The sequence below is a fragment of the Arachis hypogaea genome, chromosome 11 (assembly GCF_003086295.3).
Source record: "Arachis hypogaea cultivar Tifrunner chromosome 11, arahy.Tifrunner.gnm2.J5K5, whole genome shotgun sequence".
Lineage (NCBI taxonomy): Eukaryota > Viridiplantae > Streptophyta > Magnoliopsida > Fabales > Fabaceae > Arachis > Arachis hypogaea.
The window spans coordinates 19,741,071-19,758,963 of NC_092046.1; the positions used below are offsets into that span (position 1 = coordinate 19,741,071).

The window sequence follows — 17,893 nt, forward strand, 5'->3', positions numbered from 1 at the left end:
CCTCAAAACGGAAACACTCCCTATAGACAAGAAAGAGGCAAAACGTCTAAGACAAGAAGCACAATACTACACCATGATGGGCGACATCTTATACAGGAGAGGGTTCTCAACACTCCTTCTGAAATGCGTACCATCCTCTAATACAAAAGAAGTCCTGGAAGAAGTACACAGTGGCATATGTGGTAACCACTTGGGGGCACGAGCTCTTTTCAAAAAGTTACTCCGAGCTGGATTCTTCTGGCCAACCTTGCAAAAGGAAGCGACAGAGTTCGTCAAGACATGTCCACCATGTCAAAAGCATGCTAACTTCCACATCCCCCACCAGAAGAACTCATCAGTGTAAACATCACCCTGGCCGTTTGCAAAATGGGGGCTAGACCTCCTCGGACCCTTTCCCCAAGGACCGGGACAAGTAAAATTCCTCATTGTAGGGGTGGACTATTTCACAAAATGGATTGAAGCAGAGCCCCTAGCCAATGCCACTGCTCAAAAAAGTCGGAAATTTCTATACAGGAACATCATTACGAGGTTTGGAGTCCCTTACTCCATTACCACAGATAATGGTACGCAATTTACTGATACGGGCTTTAGGAACTTGGTAGCCGACCTGAAAATAAAGCACCAATTCACATCTGTAGAACACCCACAAGCTAACGGACAGGCAGAAGCCGCCAACAAAGTCATACTAGCCGGGTTAAAACAGATACTACAGGACGCAAAGGGAGCTTGGGCAGAAGAGCTCCCACAAGTCCTATGGGCATATCGGACAACTCCGCACTCCACCACAGGAGAATCACCCTTTCGACTTGCTTACAAAATGGAGGCAATGATCCCAGTGGAGATAGAGGAAGGATCCCCCAGAACAATCCTCTACAATGAAGAAGTCAACTTCCAAAACCAAAGGGAAGATCTTGACCTACTACCCGAGGTCCGAGAAAGAGCTCGGATTAGAGAGGAAGCGCTAAAGCGTCGAATGACTTCAAGATATAATTAGAAGGTAATCCAGCGAAGCTTTGCCAACAATGATCTCATCCTAATCCGAAACGACATCGAAGCAGGTCGATCAGGAGAGGGGAAGCTAACAGCAAATTGGAAAGGACCTTACCGAGTTGTAGAGGTACTGGGAAAAGGTTACTACAAGGTGTCCAATCTTGAAGGGCGAGAACTACCACGGTCATGGCATGCCTGTAACCTAAGAAGGTATTATAGTTATAAAATGATAAAGATCTTAGGTCAAGGTGCACTTTTTTTCCTGAAAAAGATTTTTAATGAGGCGCCAAGCCGAGATCTACAAAATTACCCGACTTAGAAGGGTAAGCACTTATATGTATATACTCTTGTCTATTTTATATTTCTACTTGAATAAAGCTTTTCAGATTCCATAAAAAGGTTATTTACCAGGATGTATTAATCTGAGTGCAAGAATTCACCATCCGAACACGACAAGGTCGGCAAGATGAAAACCAAATTCATCACCCGATCACGACAAAATCGGCAAGATGAGAACCAAACTTATCGCCCGATTACAAGGAAGTCGGCAAGGTGAAAATAACAAAAACAGATTAATGCAGGAATTTATAAAAAGTAATCCATAAACAGTGGCCTGACGAGGTCTTACTAAAAATGGATTACTAAAAAGAACTTAAGAAGATTCGATAAGAAGAAGTCAGATCAAGGCAATCAAAAAAAGTTATAAAAAGCAATCCATAAAAAGTGGCCTGACGAGGTCTTACTAAAAATGGATTACTAAAATAACTTAAGAAGATTCGACAAGAAGAAGTCAGATCAAGGCAATCAACAAAAGTTATAAAAAGCAATCTATAAAAAGTGGCCTGACGAGGTCTTACTAAAAATGGATTACTAAAAATAACTTAAGAAGATTCGACAAAAGAGAAGTCGGACCAAGCAAAGCGACAAAAGTTATAAAAAGTAATCCATAGAAAGAGACCTGGCGAGGTCTGAGTAAAAATGGATTACTAAAAAATAACTTAAGAGGATTCGACATCAAACCCACCAACGCAAAAAAGTTATAAAAAGTAAAACCATAGAAAAAGGCCTGGCAAGGTCTGAGTAAAAATTGATTACTAAAAAATAACTTAAGAGGGTTCAACAAGAGAAGTCGACCAATGAAAGTGGTTTCTCAAACCAACAAAGTCGATCATCCAAAGCATGCAGCCCTGTCCAAAAAACCACAAAATTGTTCAAAAGCTAACTGAAAAGGTTCTGCCAGAACACTAAAGGGTTGTCGAACAAGTTAGCCCCAAGGGTCATCTCGCCCAACAGGCAAATAAAAAGATCTAATAAAAAAAAGAGGTCGGACAAGCAGAGTACCAACACTCTAAAAAGATCTACAAAAGTTACAAAGTTTGCAAAAGAACAATCAGCATATCAAAAGAAGCACCAGCAATCACTAAGAAAACTCAGAAGGCGAGCTGATAGAGGGCCTTAAGAGTTCAAAAAGCATTTTTTGTTTATCTACTAAGTTGCATAAAAGCAACTAACAGTCAAAAGAACCAAGTTATAATCAAAGTTACAAAAATTAGAGTTCAAAAGTCCACAAGTCGGGCTATGGAGATAGAAACACATAAATCATAAGGGGTGCAAGGATTCCCCAGTAGCAGCGTCAGTAGCAGAAGGAGGAGGAATGATATTCACAAGGACAGCATCCACGGTCCCATCCTCACGATTGAGTATCTCACAATCCGGATTAGGTTGGGAACGGTCGACCTCAGCAGAAGGATTTGAAGAAGTCGTGGCTGTAGAGGCTTTGGCTGGGGGTGCAGGAGGAGGCCCATCATCTTCATCATCTGGGGCAGGCACTATTTTCCCATCTTCCACCACATTGTCTAAGCTAAAAAGGGTCAGGTCGAGTTCAGGAGCAAGAACTCAGACCTGCGCCTTCAAGTTTTCATAAGCGCCTGTAACTGTATCCACCAAATGGCCCTGAAGATCGGCGTAGTCCACGTGGGCAGTTTCAAGCCTCCCCCTCAGCTCCAACACTTCGGCATAAGTGCGAGTATAACTCTCCTTATGCTTTTTTGCCATCTCCTTTGCCAAATTCGCAGCTGCCTCAGCCCTGACAGCCCGAGACTTCTCCATCTCCAAATCCAACTCCAGCTTAATCACCTTAGCGTCAAGTTCATCCTTCAACCCTTTGATTCTATCAAACTCTTATTTTACATCCTCCAAGAACTCCTTGGTGGCATGAACTGGGTAATCTTGGACAGTTCGAAACAAAGCCGCACCCATATGAGCCATCCGAATGCTGTTATTGGTAATAAAATTCAAATGATGAAGAATGGACACGTCGTCTATGGGAAGTCGGTCATAAGGAGCAATTTGATTATCAACAAACCCCATGGCATCAAAGTCAGGGGCATCCAAATCATAAGGTTCAACAGTTTTTTGTTTTTTAGGAGGAGGACCAGTAGCCGGAGAGGAAGAAGCACTAGAAGAAGGTCTAACTGGGTCAGAGGGAACAACTTGGACTTGAGGAATCGGAATAACCTTCCTCGGCCCAGAAGTACTCAACGGTGGTTTCTTTGGAGGAACCTGGGAAGACACTCCCTTCGCAGCCTTGGCCGAGATATTGGAAGCAGCTGTCGCCTTCTTCGCCTTACGAAAATTCTTCATAGAATCTGTAGATTTCACCATCTCTACAAAAAAGAAACCAAGAAAACAAGTTACAATTAGATTAAGATAAACATTCAACCACAAAGCAAAACTATTAACAAGAAGTCGACCACTACCCAATTCAGTTCGAAGAAGGGAAGGATCTGAAAGAAATTTCTTTGTATCAAGATGAGGGGGTTCTCCCCAGTTTTCCTCCAACACATTCACAAAGGCCTGCTCGACCTCATCCAGACTTTCCCAGGAATACCTGCATACTACTACGTTCTTTTTCCAGCATAAGGAAAAGGCGGGCTCATTGTTCTCATCCAAGAAAAAAGGATGAACACCCTCAGTAGCTCGGACCTTAAAATAATAGTTCTTAAAATCCCTAAAGGATTCGTCATACATAGAAAAAACTTTCTTTCCTTGAGCAGCTTGGAAAGAAATCCAGGAGGCTTTCTTCTTCGCTGCCCCAGGCTTCGTCAAAATGAAAAAGGTAAAAAAAAAGAATTTGGGTAGGTCAGACATCAAGTTCTTGATACAGCAATTGGAAAATTTTAATAAAACCCCAAGAATTCAGACGGAGCTACATTACAAGACCACAACAACTCGGTCTCAAAGGGGGTGAAGGGAATGGTAATATTCAACTGACTAAAGAAATAGTTGTAAGCGTAGAAAAAGGGACGCTCTTCTGGAATCAAAGAGGGAAAGCTAACCCTCTCCTCAGGGTCAGGTGACACTAGCTCATAATTTTTCTCTTGATCCCTATCGCTACAAATTCTATGGTGCCTTATAAGCCGCACGCAGTATTCAGGGTCAGCCACCGTAACACACATCAAAACAATAGAATCCAGCCAGTCAGACATGCCCTCCGAGACCTTGGTAGACATCTCGACAATATTTTTGCGAGAAAAGATGGGACAACTATTCCTGCAGTAAGAAAAGGAAAATTGGGTTACTACCAAACAACTCGAGCAATAACATATGAGCATCAAGAGTCAGATAAGGCAGTAAAAGGGAAACCCCAGGATTCACACTAAAACCCAGGGGCACCCTTTGGAGGCAGTAGCAAGGCAGGAAACAGAAAAGAAGGAAACCAACGATTTATGCACTAACCATCTCACAAACAATCCTCCTCTAGTAACATCACAAAGTAGCAAGAAATTTTCACCAAGGACCGTCAAGACTACAACTTTTCTTCACCAAAATGATTCAAACAAAGTAGTAAACCCAGAAACGAAGATGCGCAGAAATGCAAGAATGGCCCTAATATAACCCTAGGAAAGAAAAAAGCATCAGAAGACACACATTCCTCCCAAAAGATGAGCGACAAGGAAAATCATAAAATAGTGGATCAAGATACAAAAAGACGCAACCTTTTTACAGAGGAATCAAGGTTTTTCAAGGACAATGTCAAAACCTTACAAAAGCATGCATAAGTCGTCAAAAAAGAAAAAAGAAAGAAAAAAATACTAACCTGCAGAGGAGAAGATAATGACGGCTCAAAGAGAAGAACGGTGCAGTCCACACCAAACGGCCGCTTCAAAGCTAGGAAAATTGAAGGCTCAAAGACGTGAAAGTGCGAAGACAATATGTTGCAGCAAGCAATAAATCAGGGGCATGCAGTACCAAAACAAACTATCGAAACAAAAGTATAGAGGAAGAGATACCAACCTATAAGGAGAAAAGGAAATCAAGGAAGAAAGGGAGCAATGATCAAACACCCTTGAGTCGAGGCAGACAGAGGGGATAAAGCACTCTAAAGTGAAACGATAGAACACAAAGAGTCAAGAAAAACAAACTGAAGCCACAAAACAGGAGCGAAAAGAAAGGAAGAAAGAAACTGAAAGATGAGACTGCAAAATTCAAAGTGAAAGGAAAAGAGGGAAGGAAGGGAAACCGCAAAAGGGGGAGTTAATGAGCATTTAAAACCTCACACGTTCCCAAGGAAGCACAACGCGTGTAGTAATTAAACAAAGAAAAAGAAAAAAACGCTCCGTATTCAAAGGAGACCAACAGGAGTTATACGAAAGATTGACGAAAAGGCTAAAATGCTCGAGCTCGACTTCTCCCAAAAAGAGTCGAAGTCTGAAGACACGACCCTAAAAAAAAGTAAAGATCGAGCTCAAACAGGATCACTGTTCATACCCTGGGTCGAGCTATCCGACCTAGGAAGATCGAAGACAAAGCAACCGATCTCTTCAGGTCAGGATCCCCGACCTCTTCCTTAAAAGAGTTCGGCCAAATCGACATTAAAGCCCCAAACAGGCCCAAATGGAGGGACACAGCCCAATCTAAAGGCAGCTAAAACCTGAAAAGATAAGGGCGGTTCCCCTAAGAGATAAGATGACCTCACTTAAAGATAAGATAAGATAACTAACTTATCTTATCTAGAAAGGTCACTCCACACTACTATAAATATACTGGAGCACCTAGGTATAATTCATACTCTGATTCTACTGAAAACCTGCTTAAAGTCCATGCTAACTTAAGCATCGGAGTCTCTTTCAGGTACCACCACCCTCCGGTGACGAAGGATCAGCAGCACCATCAAATCCAACAAGTCGGACGCGACAGCTCCGGCCACCACAGCAGATCTCATTCGAGATCGACCTTCAATTTCAGGTAACCTTCAGAACACTATGCATAGCTTTTTCTCAAATAATCAATATTGCTTAATGGGGGTTAACATTCCTGAAAATTTATAAGTGTCCGGTCACCCTTACGTCGTAGGATCAATAGAGTATCGAGTTTTCAACCTGGTACACGTGGTGGCAAGCCCAGGGAATCTCGTATCTTAGATCATTTAAGCATTCAAGCCAAGTATCATACATGATCATTCATTTGATTATAAAGTAAAGAATCATACATGATCATCCGTAACATTTCATAGTCATTTCATCACTTTTTAGCTTTACTTCACCTCTCAGTTAACCCCATTTCTTAATTTCATCTGTATATCAGGTTTAATACTATTATTAATGACTAAAAGAATGAAAATAAAGGTTTAGAGGTTTGAAATACAGTTTTAAACGTTGGAAATCATGTTTGCTAAAATAGGAGCCATGCGTACGCGTGGCTCATGCGTACGCGTGGGAGTGTGAAGGTGCAACTCGCGCACGCGTCCTTTGTCATGCGTACGTGTAGGTGAAAACTTCATATCACGTGTGCGCGTGGGTCATGCGTACGCGTGGACATGCTTGTTAACCCGTTACGCGTGCGCATGGGACCAGTCGCGTACGCATCGTCAAAATTACATGCCACGCGTACGCGTGGACCATGTGTACGCGTGGACGTATTTTTGTCAAAACAAAGGATCAACCAGGGAGCTGCACAATCATGGAAATCTCCCCTGCAACATTACATATTTCTCACCCAAAATTCCTGACGGGCATAACTCAATCGTTTTAAATTGTTTTTCTTCCGTTCTTCGAACGGCATAAACTTCACAAACCCGATTTTCATTTAAAACAAGTTGAAATCAATTTGCGGTTCCGGAAACCAAGTTATAGCCCGCCGAAATTCAGTCCAAAACCAAAGTTTTGCAAACAATTCTAAACCTCATTTTCATTCAATAATTTCATTCATTTCACCTCTAAACCATACATTCTTTAATACAATATACCCTTTCTCATTATTTTAACAATCAACACAACAACCTACCTCAAATTAACAATAATACACTTACAGTATTCAAATCCATCAACCAAAACCAACCAAGAACCATAGTTGACAAAACCTAGGCTTATAACACGATTTAGCTTTCCTTATCATCACAACAACCACCATAACAAATATACCTCAAATCAATATTTCTCCAAACCATCAATTAATCAGCCAACACCAAGCCAAACATGTTTTTCTCACAAGATACTAACAATATATATACATGCATTCCAACCTATCCTACGATCATCTAGCCTAAGTTTTCACAGAACATTATATATTAAATGCAAGAAACCTAAACCATACCTTGGCCGATTCCCACGTAATGATCAAGGCAATTTAACACTAACCAACACAGCCCCAAAACCTCAACTAAATAGCTTCCTCCAAGTTCTGGTATTCACAATTTCAAGCTCTAATTATTTATTCACACCCTAATACACATTCAACACACACATATACCCAATTTAATACCCAAACCTCAAATTAAGAATATTTAGATAGAATTATTATATCCTCACCTTACCAAAACTTCACATAAGTAAGAGTGAACGTTTTTCTCAAGCTAATTGGATCCTAAAACATCAGAAATCAAAGAGATTCAATATTCCTACTCAATTTTCGAAAATTTGGGGGAAGAGAAAGCTGAGAGTGATTAAACAAGTTACCAATGAAATTGTTCCGGTAGAAATGTAGAGCTCGACGCGGTGGACGCGCGGCCGCAAACGGTGCAGCAATCGGAGCTCGGACGGAAGAGTTACGGCAAGTTGAATTACCGTAAGGGTTTCGGTACGCTTCTCCTCTCCTTTTCCCTATTGCATTTCTGCTTCTGCTACCTTGGAAGAAAGAAATGAGCTTTAAGCTCATTTAATGGGTTGGTCCGGTTGGGCCCACGGGTCCAGTTTGGACCCGGTTCAACCAGTTCGACCCGTTCGGTCCAATCTTGGACTGATTTCTTCAAAATTAGTGTCAAAATTATCGTTTCGATGAGCTCTATCCTAATTTAATATCATATTCACATTTCTAATCTTTTTTATTAAAAACTAATTTATTGACTAATTATTTACTAATTTAACGGAGTTTACAAAATTCGAGTCCGAACTGAGCTTGCAGGCTTTCAACACTCTCATATACGCTTGTCGTAGGTGGGGTTTAGTGGAATTGAGGACGAAGTGGTTCCGACTCATGTTGGATTCTGGTGTGGCGCCGAATGATGCGTCATTCAGCATGTTGATGGGGCTTTACAGGAAAGGATGGAACATTGAGGAGGCCGAGTTCATGTTTTATCAGATGAGGCAGTTAGAGATATTGTTTGAACCGGCATATTCAAGTATGATTACAATATACACCCGTTTTAGATTGTATGAAAAGGCAGAAGACATAATTAGCTTGATGAGAGAAGACAAAATTGTCCCTAATGATTGGTTGGTGATCCTGAATGCTTATAGCCAACAAGGAAAATTGAGGGATGTTGAGAAGGTTTTGGTGTCAATGCAAGAGGCAGGGTTCAGTCCTAATATTGTTGCATATAACATTATGATAACTGGGTATGGAAAAGCATCCAATATGGACACTGCTCAGAAGTTGTTTGCGAAACTGAAGAATGTTGGATTGGACCCTGATGAAACCACTTTTCGTTCTATGATTGAGGGATGGGGTAGAGTTGATAATTATGTAGATGCGATGTGGTATTATAAGGAGCTCAAGCAGTCCGAATTCGTCGAATTTGTACACTATGTTAAAGTTGCAGAGAAGAAGACAATGGTAGGGAAGACAAAGGAGAGTAGAGAAGAAGAAATAGAGTGGTGTCTAATAATAAATTGGGGATTAGGGTTATAAAATAATTCAGGGACTAAATTGAGGTAAAAAATGATAACAGCCACATCAGATAGCCGTTACCTTTCCAACATGGCGCCTCTCCATACACGTCATCACGCCGTTTGGGAATATTCTCCGAAAAATACTTCAGGGACGACCGTGAGTCATCTTTGTTAAATTCGGGGACAATATTGGGGTCAATGCAAGTTTAGGGACGACTTTGAGGCTCGAATGCAAGTTCAGGGGCCACTCTGAGATTTAACTCTAGAAAATAACTAAAATTAATCATTATTGTTATATTAAAACAGGATCAGCAGCAATAATCACCCTGAATATTAAAAAATAATAATTAAATAACTAAAAAATTAAAGAAAAAAATCACCATGGATGAGAGAGAAAACCGTGACAGAGGAGAGAAGAGGGAGACCAAGCAGAAATGGAGGCTGGCGAGCAACGACAGCAGCGAAATGGAGGCTAGCAAGAGGCAGCGGCAGCAATAGTTGATGAGAGTTCTTGTGAGTGTGAAAGTATGGTTGGGGAGGGGGAGGGCATCAGATTAGAAAAGAGAAGGAGAAGGGGAATGATCTCAAGTTGGGGAAGCAGAAGGGGAAGGGGAAAGGTTAGAGGAGGGAAAGGGGACAGATTGCGATGGAGAAGGGAAAAGGGGAAGGTTGGGAGAAGGAAAGGGGATAGGGATGGGGATGGGGAAGGAAACAGATTGGGAATTGGGAGGGGGTGGGGGGTTCTACGGGGTTCTACGCTATGTTTCTTTTTTTTTTCTTTTTTTTTTTGAAATTGGGGGTTCTACGTTACGTTTTTTTCTTTTCTTTTTTGTTTTTTTTTATTCAAAACGACGTCGTTTTAAGGTTTCGATGAATGGAAAATGTTTCAGGGACTACTATGAGTCCCGGAGTACAAATTCAGGGATGAATTTGAGTAATTATTAATTTCAGGAATTATTTTGAGACTCGAGTGTAAGTTCAGGGACTACTTTAAGACTTAACTCAAGAGTATTAACAGTATAAAAGAGAGAGAAGATTTTTGTTATTAATTGTGTGTGTCTTTTGAGACTTCAGCCTCCTATTTATATACGTATAACATCTTTACATTTTCAACTTTCTTTAATGCTTCTTTAATTTACTTCTCCCTTGAGAATATGAACCACCCATAGTAAAGAGACATTCACATCCCATTCTTATCACAACAGATTTTATTATTTTAAGTATAACTTTTGGGAATAGAACTACTACTCTTATGGTATCAGAACCAAAAAGTATGTTAAAGGAAGATTGAACATAACACTTCAACAACAATAGTACAATTCATAAATATGTTGTACTTTTATTTTAAATAAACCTTAATTTGTACAGAATTTTAAAGTGTTAAGGTTTGTTTTTTAAACAAGAATTATTATAGAATTGATATAAAAATAATAAATTTGAATACAGAGAAATGAAATTTAAATGATAAATACACTCCAAAGTAACTTTGTTTTTAGAACTGGAATTGAGATCAGAGGATTGAAATTTAATATTGTGTTTGATGGTCGCTGGTCAGAGATTAAAACTTAAATTTTAATCTCGAAACACAAAATTTTGATCTTTTCAGTACCTCCAAAAAATGAGAATACATGATAATGAAATTTTAAAAATGGGGACTGAAATTTTAATAAATTTTTTTCACAAAAATACTTTAATTTAACTTTTCGAATTTTAAACCTACCTCCTCAATCTTTATATTTATCTTAAACTAAATATAATATTGAGACATATCTTACTTTAGTACATTTTTCAGTCTCAATCTCTTTTTAAACGCAGTCTAAGAGACTAAATGTATATCTTGTCCAGTTTTTGCCCCCCTTTTTAGGGATAAGCACGGGTCGCGGGTGGGTAATCGGGTCCAACCTGAACCGAACCAATAATTCTCTCTAATAATTGGTTCGGATAACGGTTTTGGAGGTGCAGAATCCGAACCAACCCGTAGACCCGACCATATATATATATATGTGTGTGTGTGTGTGTGTTTTAATATATTTAGATTTTAAATGTCTTTAGTGTTTAATATATTTGAATTTTAATGTGCTTTTAGTTTTTAATGTATTTAGTGTTTAACATGTTTGGATTATTTTTATTAATATTACATGTTTATTGTACTTACAGGATTTTTAAAATAAAAATTTTATTTTTTTATTTTTTTTATGAATTTCTGTTTCATCGAATACCCAATTATCCGAACCGAACCAATTCGTTTTTAATCAATTTGATTTGATTTGAGTATACACACAAAAAAAACACAAATTCAAATTAAACTGAACCAATTATAATTCAATTAATTCGGTTCTAATTTCACCTTAAACTCAAACCAATCCGACTCGTGCTCATTTCTATCTCTTTTGGCATTTTCTACTATTTTTCTAGTATGCACATTTTTTTTCTTGCTATTTTATGCTGCAGTTTTCTTCTAACTTTTTTTTTTCTCCTTACATGCTTAAATTTAAATGTTTTAGTCATTTGTTCTTTGTTTTCTTCCTTAACATAGTATGCTAAAGTTATTTCATGGGCTATAAAGATTTGTAAAAACTTATGGTTGATGTAGGAAAGTAAAATGAATGATGTTATGTAATTAAATTAGTTTGTAAGATATACTTTATATAGAACCTATATGTCGGCAAGGTTTGCTTACATAGTCACACTTTGTATCTTTATTGTCTTGTTCCTTTTCTTACAATGTTACAAGAAAATCACATGATAGGAACTAAGTTCTTATGCACTTTTTATCCTTTAACTTCATTATTTATTTGTATTAACTTTTAATTAGAGTTGATATATATTCTTCTTTTGTCAATTTATATAAGCGAGTTTTAGTCTAAATTTCTCTAAAAAAAGTTAACAAAAGAATAAAAATTTAAAAATTAGATTCAAAAATTGATTTTTTATACTTAACAACTTTTTGTCCTTCTGCAACATTCGCATACACAGAGGTGCTACACGACGCGGACACTAAACTCTGTCTAACGGTCTCGCATATACGAAAGGAGGCATGCGTACGCGAAAGTGTTGAAATTGCAAACTCACATACACGGACGTGGTACGCGCCACAAGAAATTGCTGCTGTTTTCACCACTCGCGTACGCGAACAAGACTTGCGTACACGACACCCCAATTTTTATCCCATGCGTACGCGAGCCACTTGCATATGTACACACAACCCCTAGAAATGGTGCTTTTATATCTTTTAACCATTCTTTTGGTCTCTTAAACCTTTATAAACTTCGATACGAGTCTAGAGTAAGTAGAATTGATGATGGAAGAGTTAGGAATAAAGCCAAATGAGTTGAGTTAGTAAAATTGAGAGAAATAAACAAGATATTACGTGAGAATGATGACGATTATGAGATTGATAATGAGAATGATGATGAGAATGATAATGATTATGAGATTGTTATCTGAGTTTGATTCTGATTTTAATACACCTATCTAGGTAGATGCAGTGGCATTGATCAACTTGTTCCGGTTTGGTTTAAGTCTCCTGGGGTAGATGCAGTGGTTAGCCCCCACTTGCTCCCAGTTGAAAATAATTTGAGATTTGTGAAACTATTGAGTTTTGGATTTCCTTGGATAGATGCAATGGGTCGGTTCCACTTGCTCCAAGTTGAGATCCGAGATTCTGTTGAACCTGCTTTGTAAGTGTGATCGGACACTTATACCTTTTCGGATGAGCTCTCTCATGGATATATATATATTGAATGATTATGATTTTGAGTTCGGGGATGTACTTTCGCAGGGACTGTCCAAGGGTTAGCTAATAGGACATGTCGGGTTGGTTAGCCTTACTTGAATCTATTTGTGCTTTACTTGTCTACATTGCTTGTGTTTGTACAACTAAGAGGTCCTTCATGTGGGTGTTAGGGGTGTATATTAAAAAACCAAAATGTGGTTAACTAGTTAAAAAATTATAACCATATTTTGGTTAACCAATTTAACAAAACAATTTTAAAACCATATCTATATTTTTCAAAATTGGTTAACCAAAACCAAATTTTAAAACATTTTAATTTTAATTGTTTAGATTAAAAATTCAATTTTGAAAACAGAAAGATTTTTTTTAATTTTTTTTAAAAAAACCGATTTTTTGGTCAAAAACCAGTTTTATTTTTTCAAAAACTAATTTTTTATTCAAAAGTCGGTTACTTTTTTAACATCGATTTATATTTTTATAACCAGTTAAAAATTAATTTTTGTCATATAAAACTAATTTAATTAATTAACTAAGATTAAATTTTTGATTAACCAAAAAACAAGTTTAATTTTTAGATTAACCAAATTATGTATAGCCCTAGCTAGTGCCAGTTGATGATGAGGACTGTACTTGTTAAAATGAAATAATGAGATTATTGAATGACAATAATGAATGGACAAAAGTTTTTATATTTATAGTAATTGACCATTGTACAGAAATTTTTTTTTTTAATAATGAACTTTTCTTGTTAAGGACAATATTAGAACTTAAATTTGGACATTAAAACTGCTAGTATTGTTATTATATATCATTATAGAATTTTTATTATTTAATACATACAATGTCACATATTTTTATTTATGATAAAAATTAAAAATTAAAATTAAATGATATTAATACTTTTTGATTTAACAAAATTAAAATAAAGCACAAACATAACGATAAAAACTAAAAAAAATAGATGACTCTAGAAAAGAATAATGTTAAATTTTATCCCATTATGTACGAGAACAACGATTTATTTTATTATATTTATTTTTGTACCAAATAACGAAAAAGTTAATATTTATGTCTATTTTTTATTACTTATTTTATTTATTGATAGTTGTTTAAATTAGACTTTATAGTTATTCAATCATGTTTTCTCCTAACAAAAAAATAGTTATATAGTCATTTTCATTTTTTATAGGAGTATATCCATTATATCATGATTTTAATAATTAATGTTAATTTTAAAAAATTGAATACATTTATGTTTATTTTGATTTACATTCAAGAATGAATTATATATACTCTTATAATTAAGAAATAGATTTAACTTCTTCAATAATAAGTAGTTTTTCAATCATTTAATTTATAAAGAAGGTCTCATCTTTTTATTTATTCTAAAAATTTAAAATTAAAATTAATATTAATACTTTTTTATTAATAAAACTAAAATAAAACATAAAAATAAACCTTGAATAAAAATAGAAATACAAAATTTTGAATCCTAAAATATAAAATAGTTATAACATAAAAAAAATTATTTAAATATAATTTTTGTAAGGTACTCCATGAATAAACGTAAATGAAAAATATTATATATAAAATAAATCATGATATATCGGTACAAAAATTATTATGTGTAAATTTAAAAAACATCTTCTCTATTAAATTATTTTATTGATAATAAAAAATTCGCATGAATAATTTACATCCAATAAAAACCTCTTAATGAAGTTGCTGTGAAAAATGTGTGAAAATTTTTTATCCAACATAATTGATAGATGTACAAAATTATTTTTTTAATAATAAACCTCTTTCATTAAAAATAATATTAGAACTTAAATTTAAATGCCAATTGACATTATTTATGTAAATACTTAGAATGCATTAAAAAAGTATAATAATAATTTGAAAAAAAATTATTTTGTATAAATTTATTTTTAGAAAAGTTACCTCTATTGAGTTATTATTTTTATTCTTTTAAAAATAATATCTAAATAAAAAAATCTTAATGAAATTATTATAAAAAAATAGATAGAAAATTTTTTTATTTAAAACTTACGGAAGAATTTTTTTAATAATAAATTTTACTTTAATAATTTTTTTAACAATGATTTACATTAAATAAAAAGTTTTTAATGAGGTCATTATTTAAAATGGATAAAAATTTATTTTACAATAATTAAAGATTGTACAAAAAAAATTTTTTAATAATAACTATTTTCTCGTTAAAAGACAATATTAAAACTTAAATTTAAAAACTAATACAATTAATATTATCATTGTGTATTGTTATAGATTATAGATACTTTTCCATATTGTTATAGATTATAGATAATCACTACTCGGATGCATAACCCCAACAAAATCCATGAATTAGAAACTAAACCAAGGTTTTCGCTCTCCAAAGTCCAAACCTTATTTGCCATGACTACCTTATTAGCCATTACTAGATGGAAACGGCATCCATGAACTCAGGATCATTCTCCAAAGCCTCCAAGATCTCAAAAGGAAGGCACACTTCAATGTCAATGCTGCCTTCTTCCACCCCAGCAAACACGCTAATCTTCCCGTTACGCTTGTTTGCGCTGCCACTTCGAACCGCCACAGGCTTCCCCCACCCAAAGTCGTTACCGTAAACATCAAACCGTGGGGAACTGCCAGTGGCCAAGGACTTGAAGTTAGCCAAATTTCGCAGCTTAAGCAAAGTTGGGCCTCTCACCCAAGAAGCATAATGGCTCCTCAACATTTCATCAGTGTACGAAGCTATCATCTTGTTCATCTCAAACGCACACTTCGCAGTGCCACCTTCTAGAAGCTTCTCAGCAGTCATGGTCACGCCGCCGACAATAGCTGCATTCCCAAAGTAGTCATCCGGCAGCGGCGGAACCATCCTCGGCCTAGCACCTACCGGAAACCGGTAAGAGAGCTCTTGTTGCGGGTCACAACCGCTGCTGCAACGGATCACAGAGTGCCAAAGATGAGCGAAAACCGTTTGCAGCGAAGAAATTTTGTCGGTTCCGGCTTCATCGTTGACTTTTAATTTGAGCTGCAATATCTTCTCCTTTGTGAAGTGGAAGAACCTCTCTGGTGGTGGCGGTTTTTGCTTTTCCAGTTCTGAGTCTTCTGTGAAAGGGAACCGTATAGGAGGCTCAACGCCGTTTAGAAACGCGCGTTCAAGTGAAGGAAGTTTCGACGGCTTGTTGTGGCCACGTGAGATTTCGGCCCAAGAATTGATGAAATGCCAAAACGACTTGCCGTCTGCAACGGCATGGTTGAGCGTGCAGCCGATGAAGACGCCGTCAACTAACTCCGTGACTTGCACTGCGAGCAGCGGCTGCGACGTTCCTTCGTGGTTCTGAACGCCGTTAAGCGGGAAGAATGAGCGAACAACGGAGGGAACGTGCTTGGGTTGAAGGATGTCGTTGACGGTTGTGTTCTCTGCTATAGCATGGACGAAGAGTGCTCCTTGGTTGTTACAGAGGATGTGACACGTGGCGGCTTTGTATTCGTCTTGGTGGTTATGGTTGGTTATGACGAAACGGCCTGTGAGAGGTGGAAAGAAGGCGAGAGTGGTGGAGAAGGAGGATTTGAGGTGATTGATGATTTGGATTGGTGATTGGGTTTCTTGGTTGGTGTGATTGTGGAAGTAGAGAAGGCCTTTTTGAATGCATTCAACGGTGAGGAAAGTGAGATCCCATGGAGTTAGATGGATTTTCTGAGAACAGTAACCCTTTTGGTTTGGTGCTTCTTGAACTAGGCAACTTGAGATGATGCGAGTAGATCCCATGGTGTATCTAGGGGTGTGCCTTCTTTGAGTGTGCCAAGTGATGGCATATAGTTATAGAAAAATGTTATGCACATCAGAATTTATTTTTTTTTTTACTATTATTTATCTATTAATTTTATTTTAATTTTTTTTAATTTAATAATTCATCAAACATATTTTATTCTATATAAATTTTGATAATCATGTAAGTAGTTATAATTTTTGGGGAAGGGGAGGGAGCCTCACAAAGTCCATGTGCGGAATTAGAACTTAGAAGGGGGGCCTCATCGTTTATGGAATGTTGTGCCCTTTCACGTGACCAAAATACGACGAACAATGTTTGCACTTTGATTCTGTAGATCTAAAAGCAAAGAATGAAATGTTACATCTATGGATACACAAAATGCTTTCAGCTAATTAATTGTGTGCAAACTTATGTGAATGTATCCTAGTTTTAACTTCTTGATACAAACAAATCACAGCTCTGATATTCTTGTCTGATTCATTTGGACTTATTGGATGCTTGGCCACGGGAAAAATATGGTTGAGACATTCGGTGGCAGCCATTTCCTTGGAATTATACTATCTAAGTCTAAATATCTAATGATGCTGCATGTGTTTGGCCAATCATCGCACGCGCTTACATGCACAATATGAGACTTTGATCGGTTTTGTTAGTAATTAAAGGCAAAAGATAACCATGTGTTCAGCGAATTTTTTTTATTTTAAATTTATTTGTAATTAAACTTTATCCAAATAACATATAAATTAGATTTAAATATCTGAATACATCGGTAAAAATTACTTTTTCTTTTGATAATATGAAAGCGCTATACATATTTATACTGAGATCAATTTTTGCTGTTAACTCTTTAATCAAAAAAAACTTTTTTAATTCTTTGCACACTGTAATTTTTTTTCCAAAATTTAAATTCACACACGTTTATGTGTGTAGAGATAAAAAAATAAAACTTTTGTGTTGATTAGTTTTAATCCTCTACTCTTATCATACATATATAGTATAAGATTTGTTATTGATTTCAAATTTAAATCTTAATTTAAATTTAAATCAAATCTTATTTTAAATCTGAATCTTATCTTATTTCAAATTAAAATCTTATAAATCATATCATATCACAATTCAATTTGAAACAGAATCAGTTAAGATCTCATCCAAACTTAGAATTCAAATTTAAAAATAGAATAACTAATTTTTTTATTCTCATCTACCCATATGTTCAATATTAAGCGGGTAGAAAATTAGTCATACTAAATATACTAATCAAAATTGGTGTCTAGCAA

The 17,893-nt window shown here is 36.3% G+C and overlaps 1 protein-coding gene across 1 annotated transcript; it reads right to left on the reverse strand.

Moving 5' to 3' along the window:
- Positions 1-15,020: 15,020 nt before the first annotated feature.
- LOC112720501 (uncharacterized acetyltransferase At3g50280-like) lies at positions 15,021-16,693 on the reverse strand. Its single transcript, XM_025771468.3, has one exon. The coding sequence runs from the start codon at positions 16,610-16,612 to the stop codon at positions 15,272-15,274; it is 1,341 nt and encodes a 446-aa protein (XP_025627253.1). The 5' UTR covers positions 16,613-16,693; the 3' UTR covers positions 15,021-15,271.
- Positions 16,694-17,893: the final 1,200 nt, after the last annotated feature.

Bases quoted from the DNA above. Each gene is read 5' to 3' on its own strand.
- LOC112720501 (XM_025771468.3), bottom strand. From the start codon at position 16,612: ATGGGATCTACTCGCATCATCTCAAGTTGCCTAGTTCAAGAAGCACCA.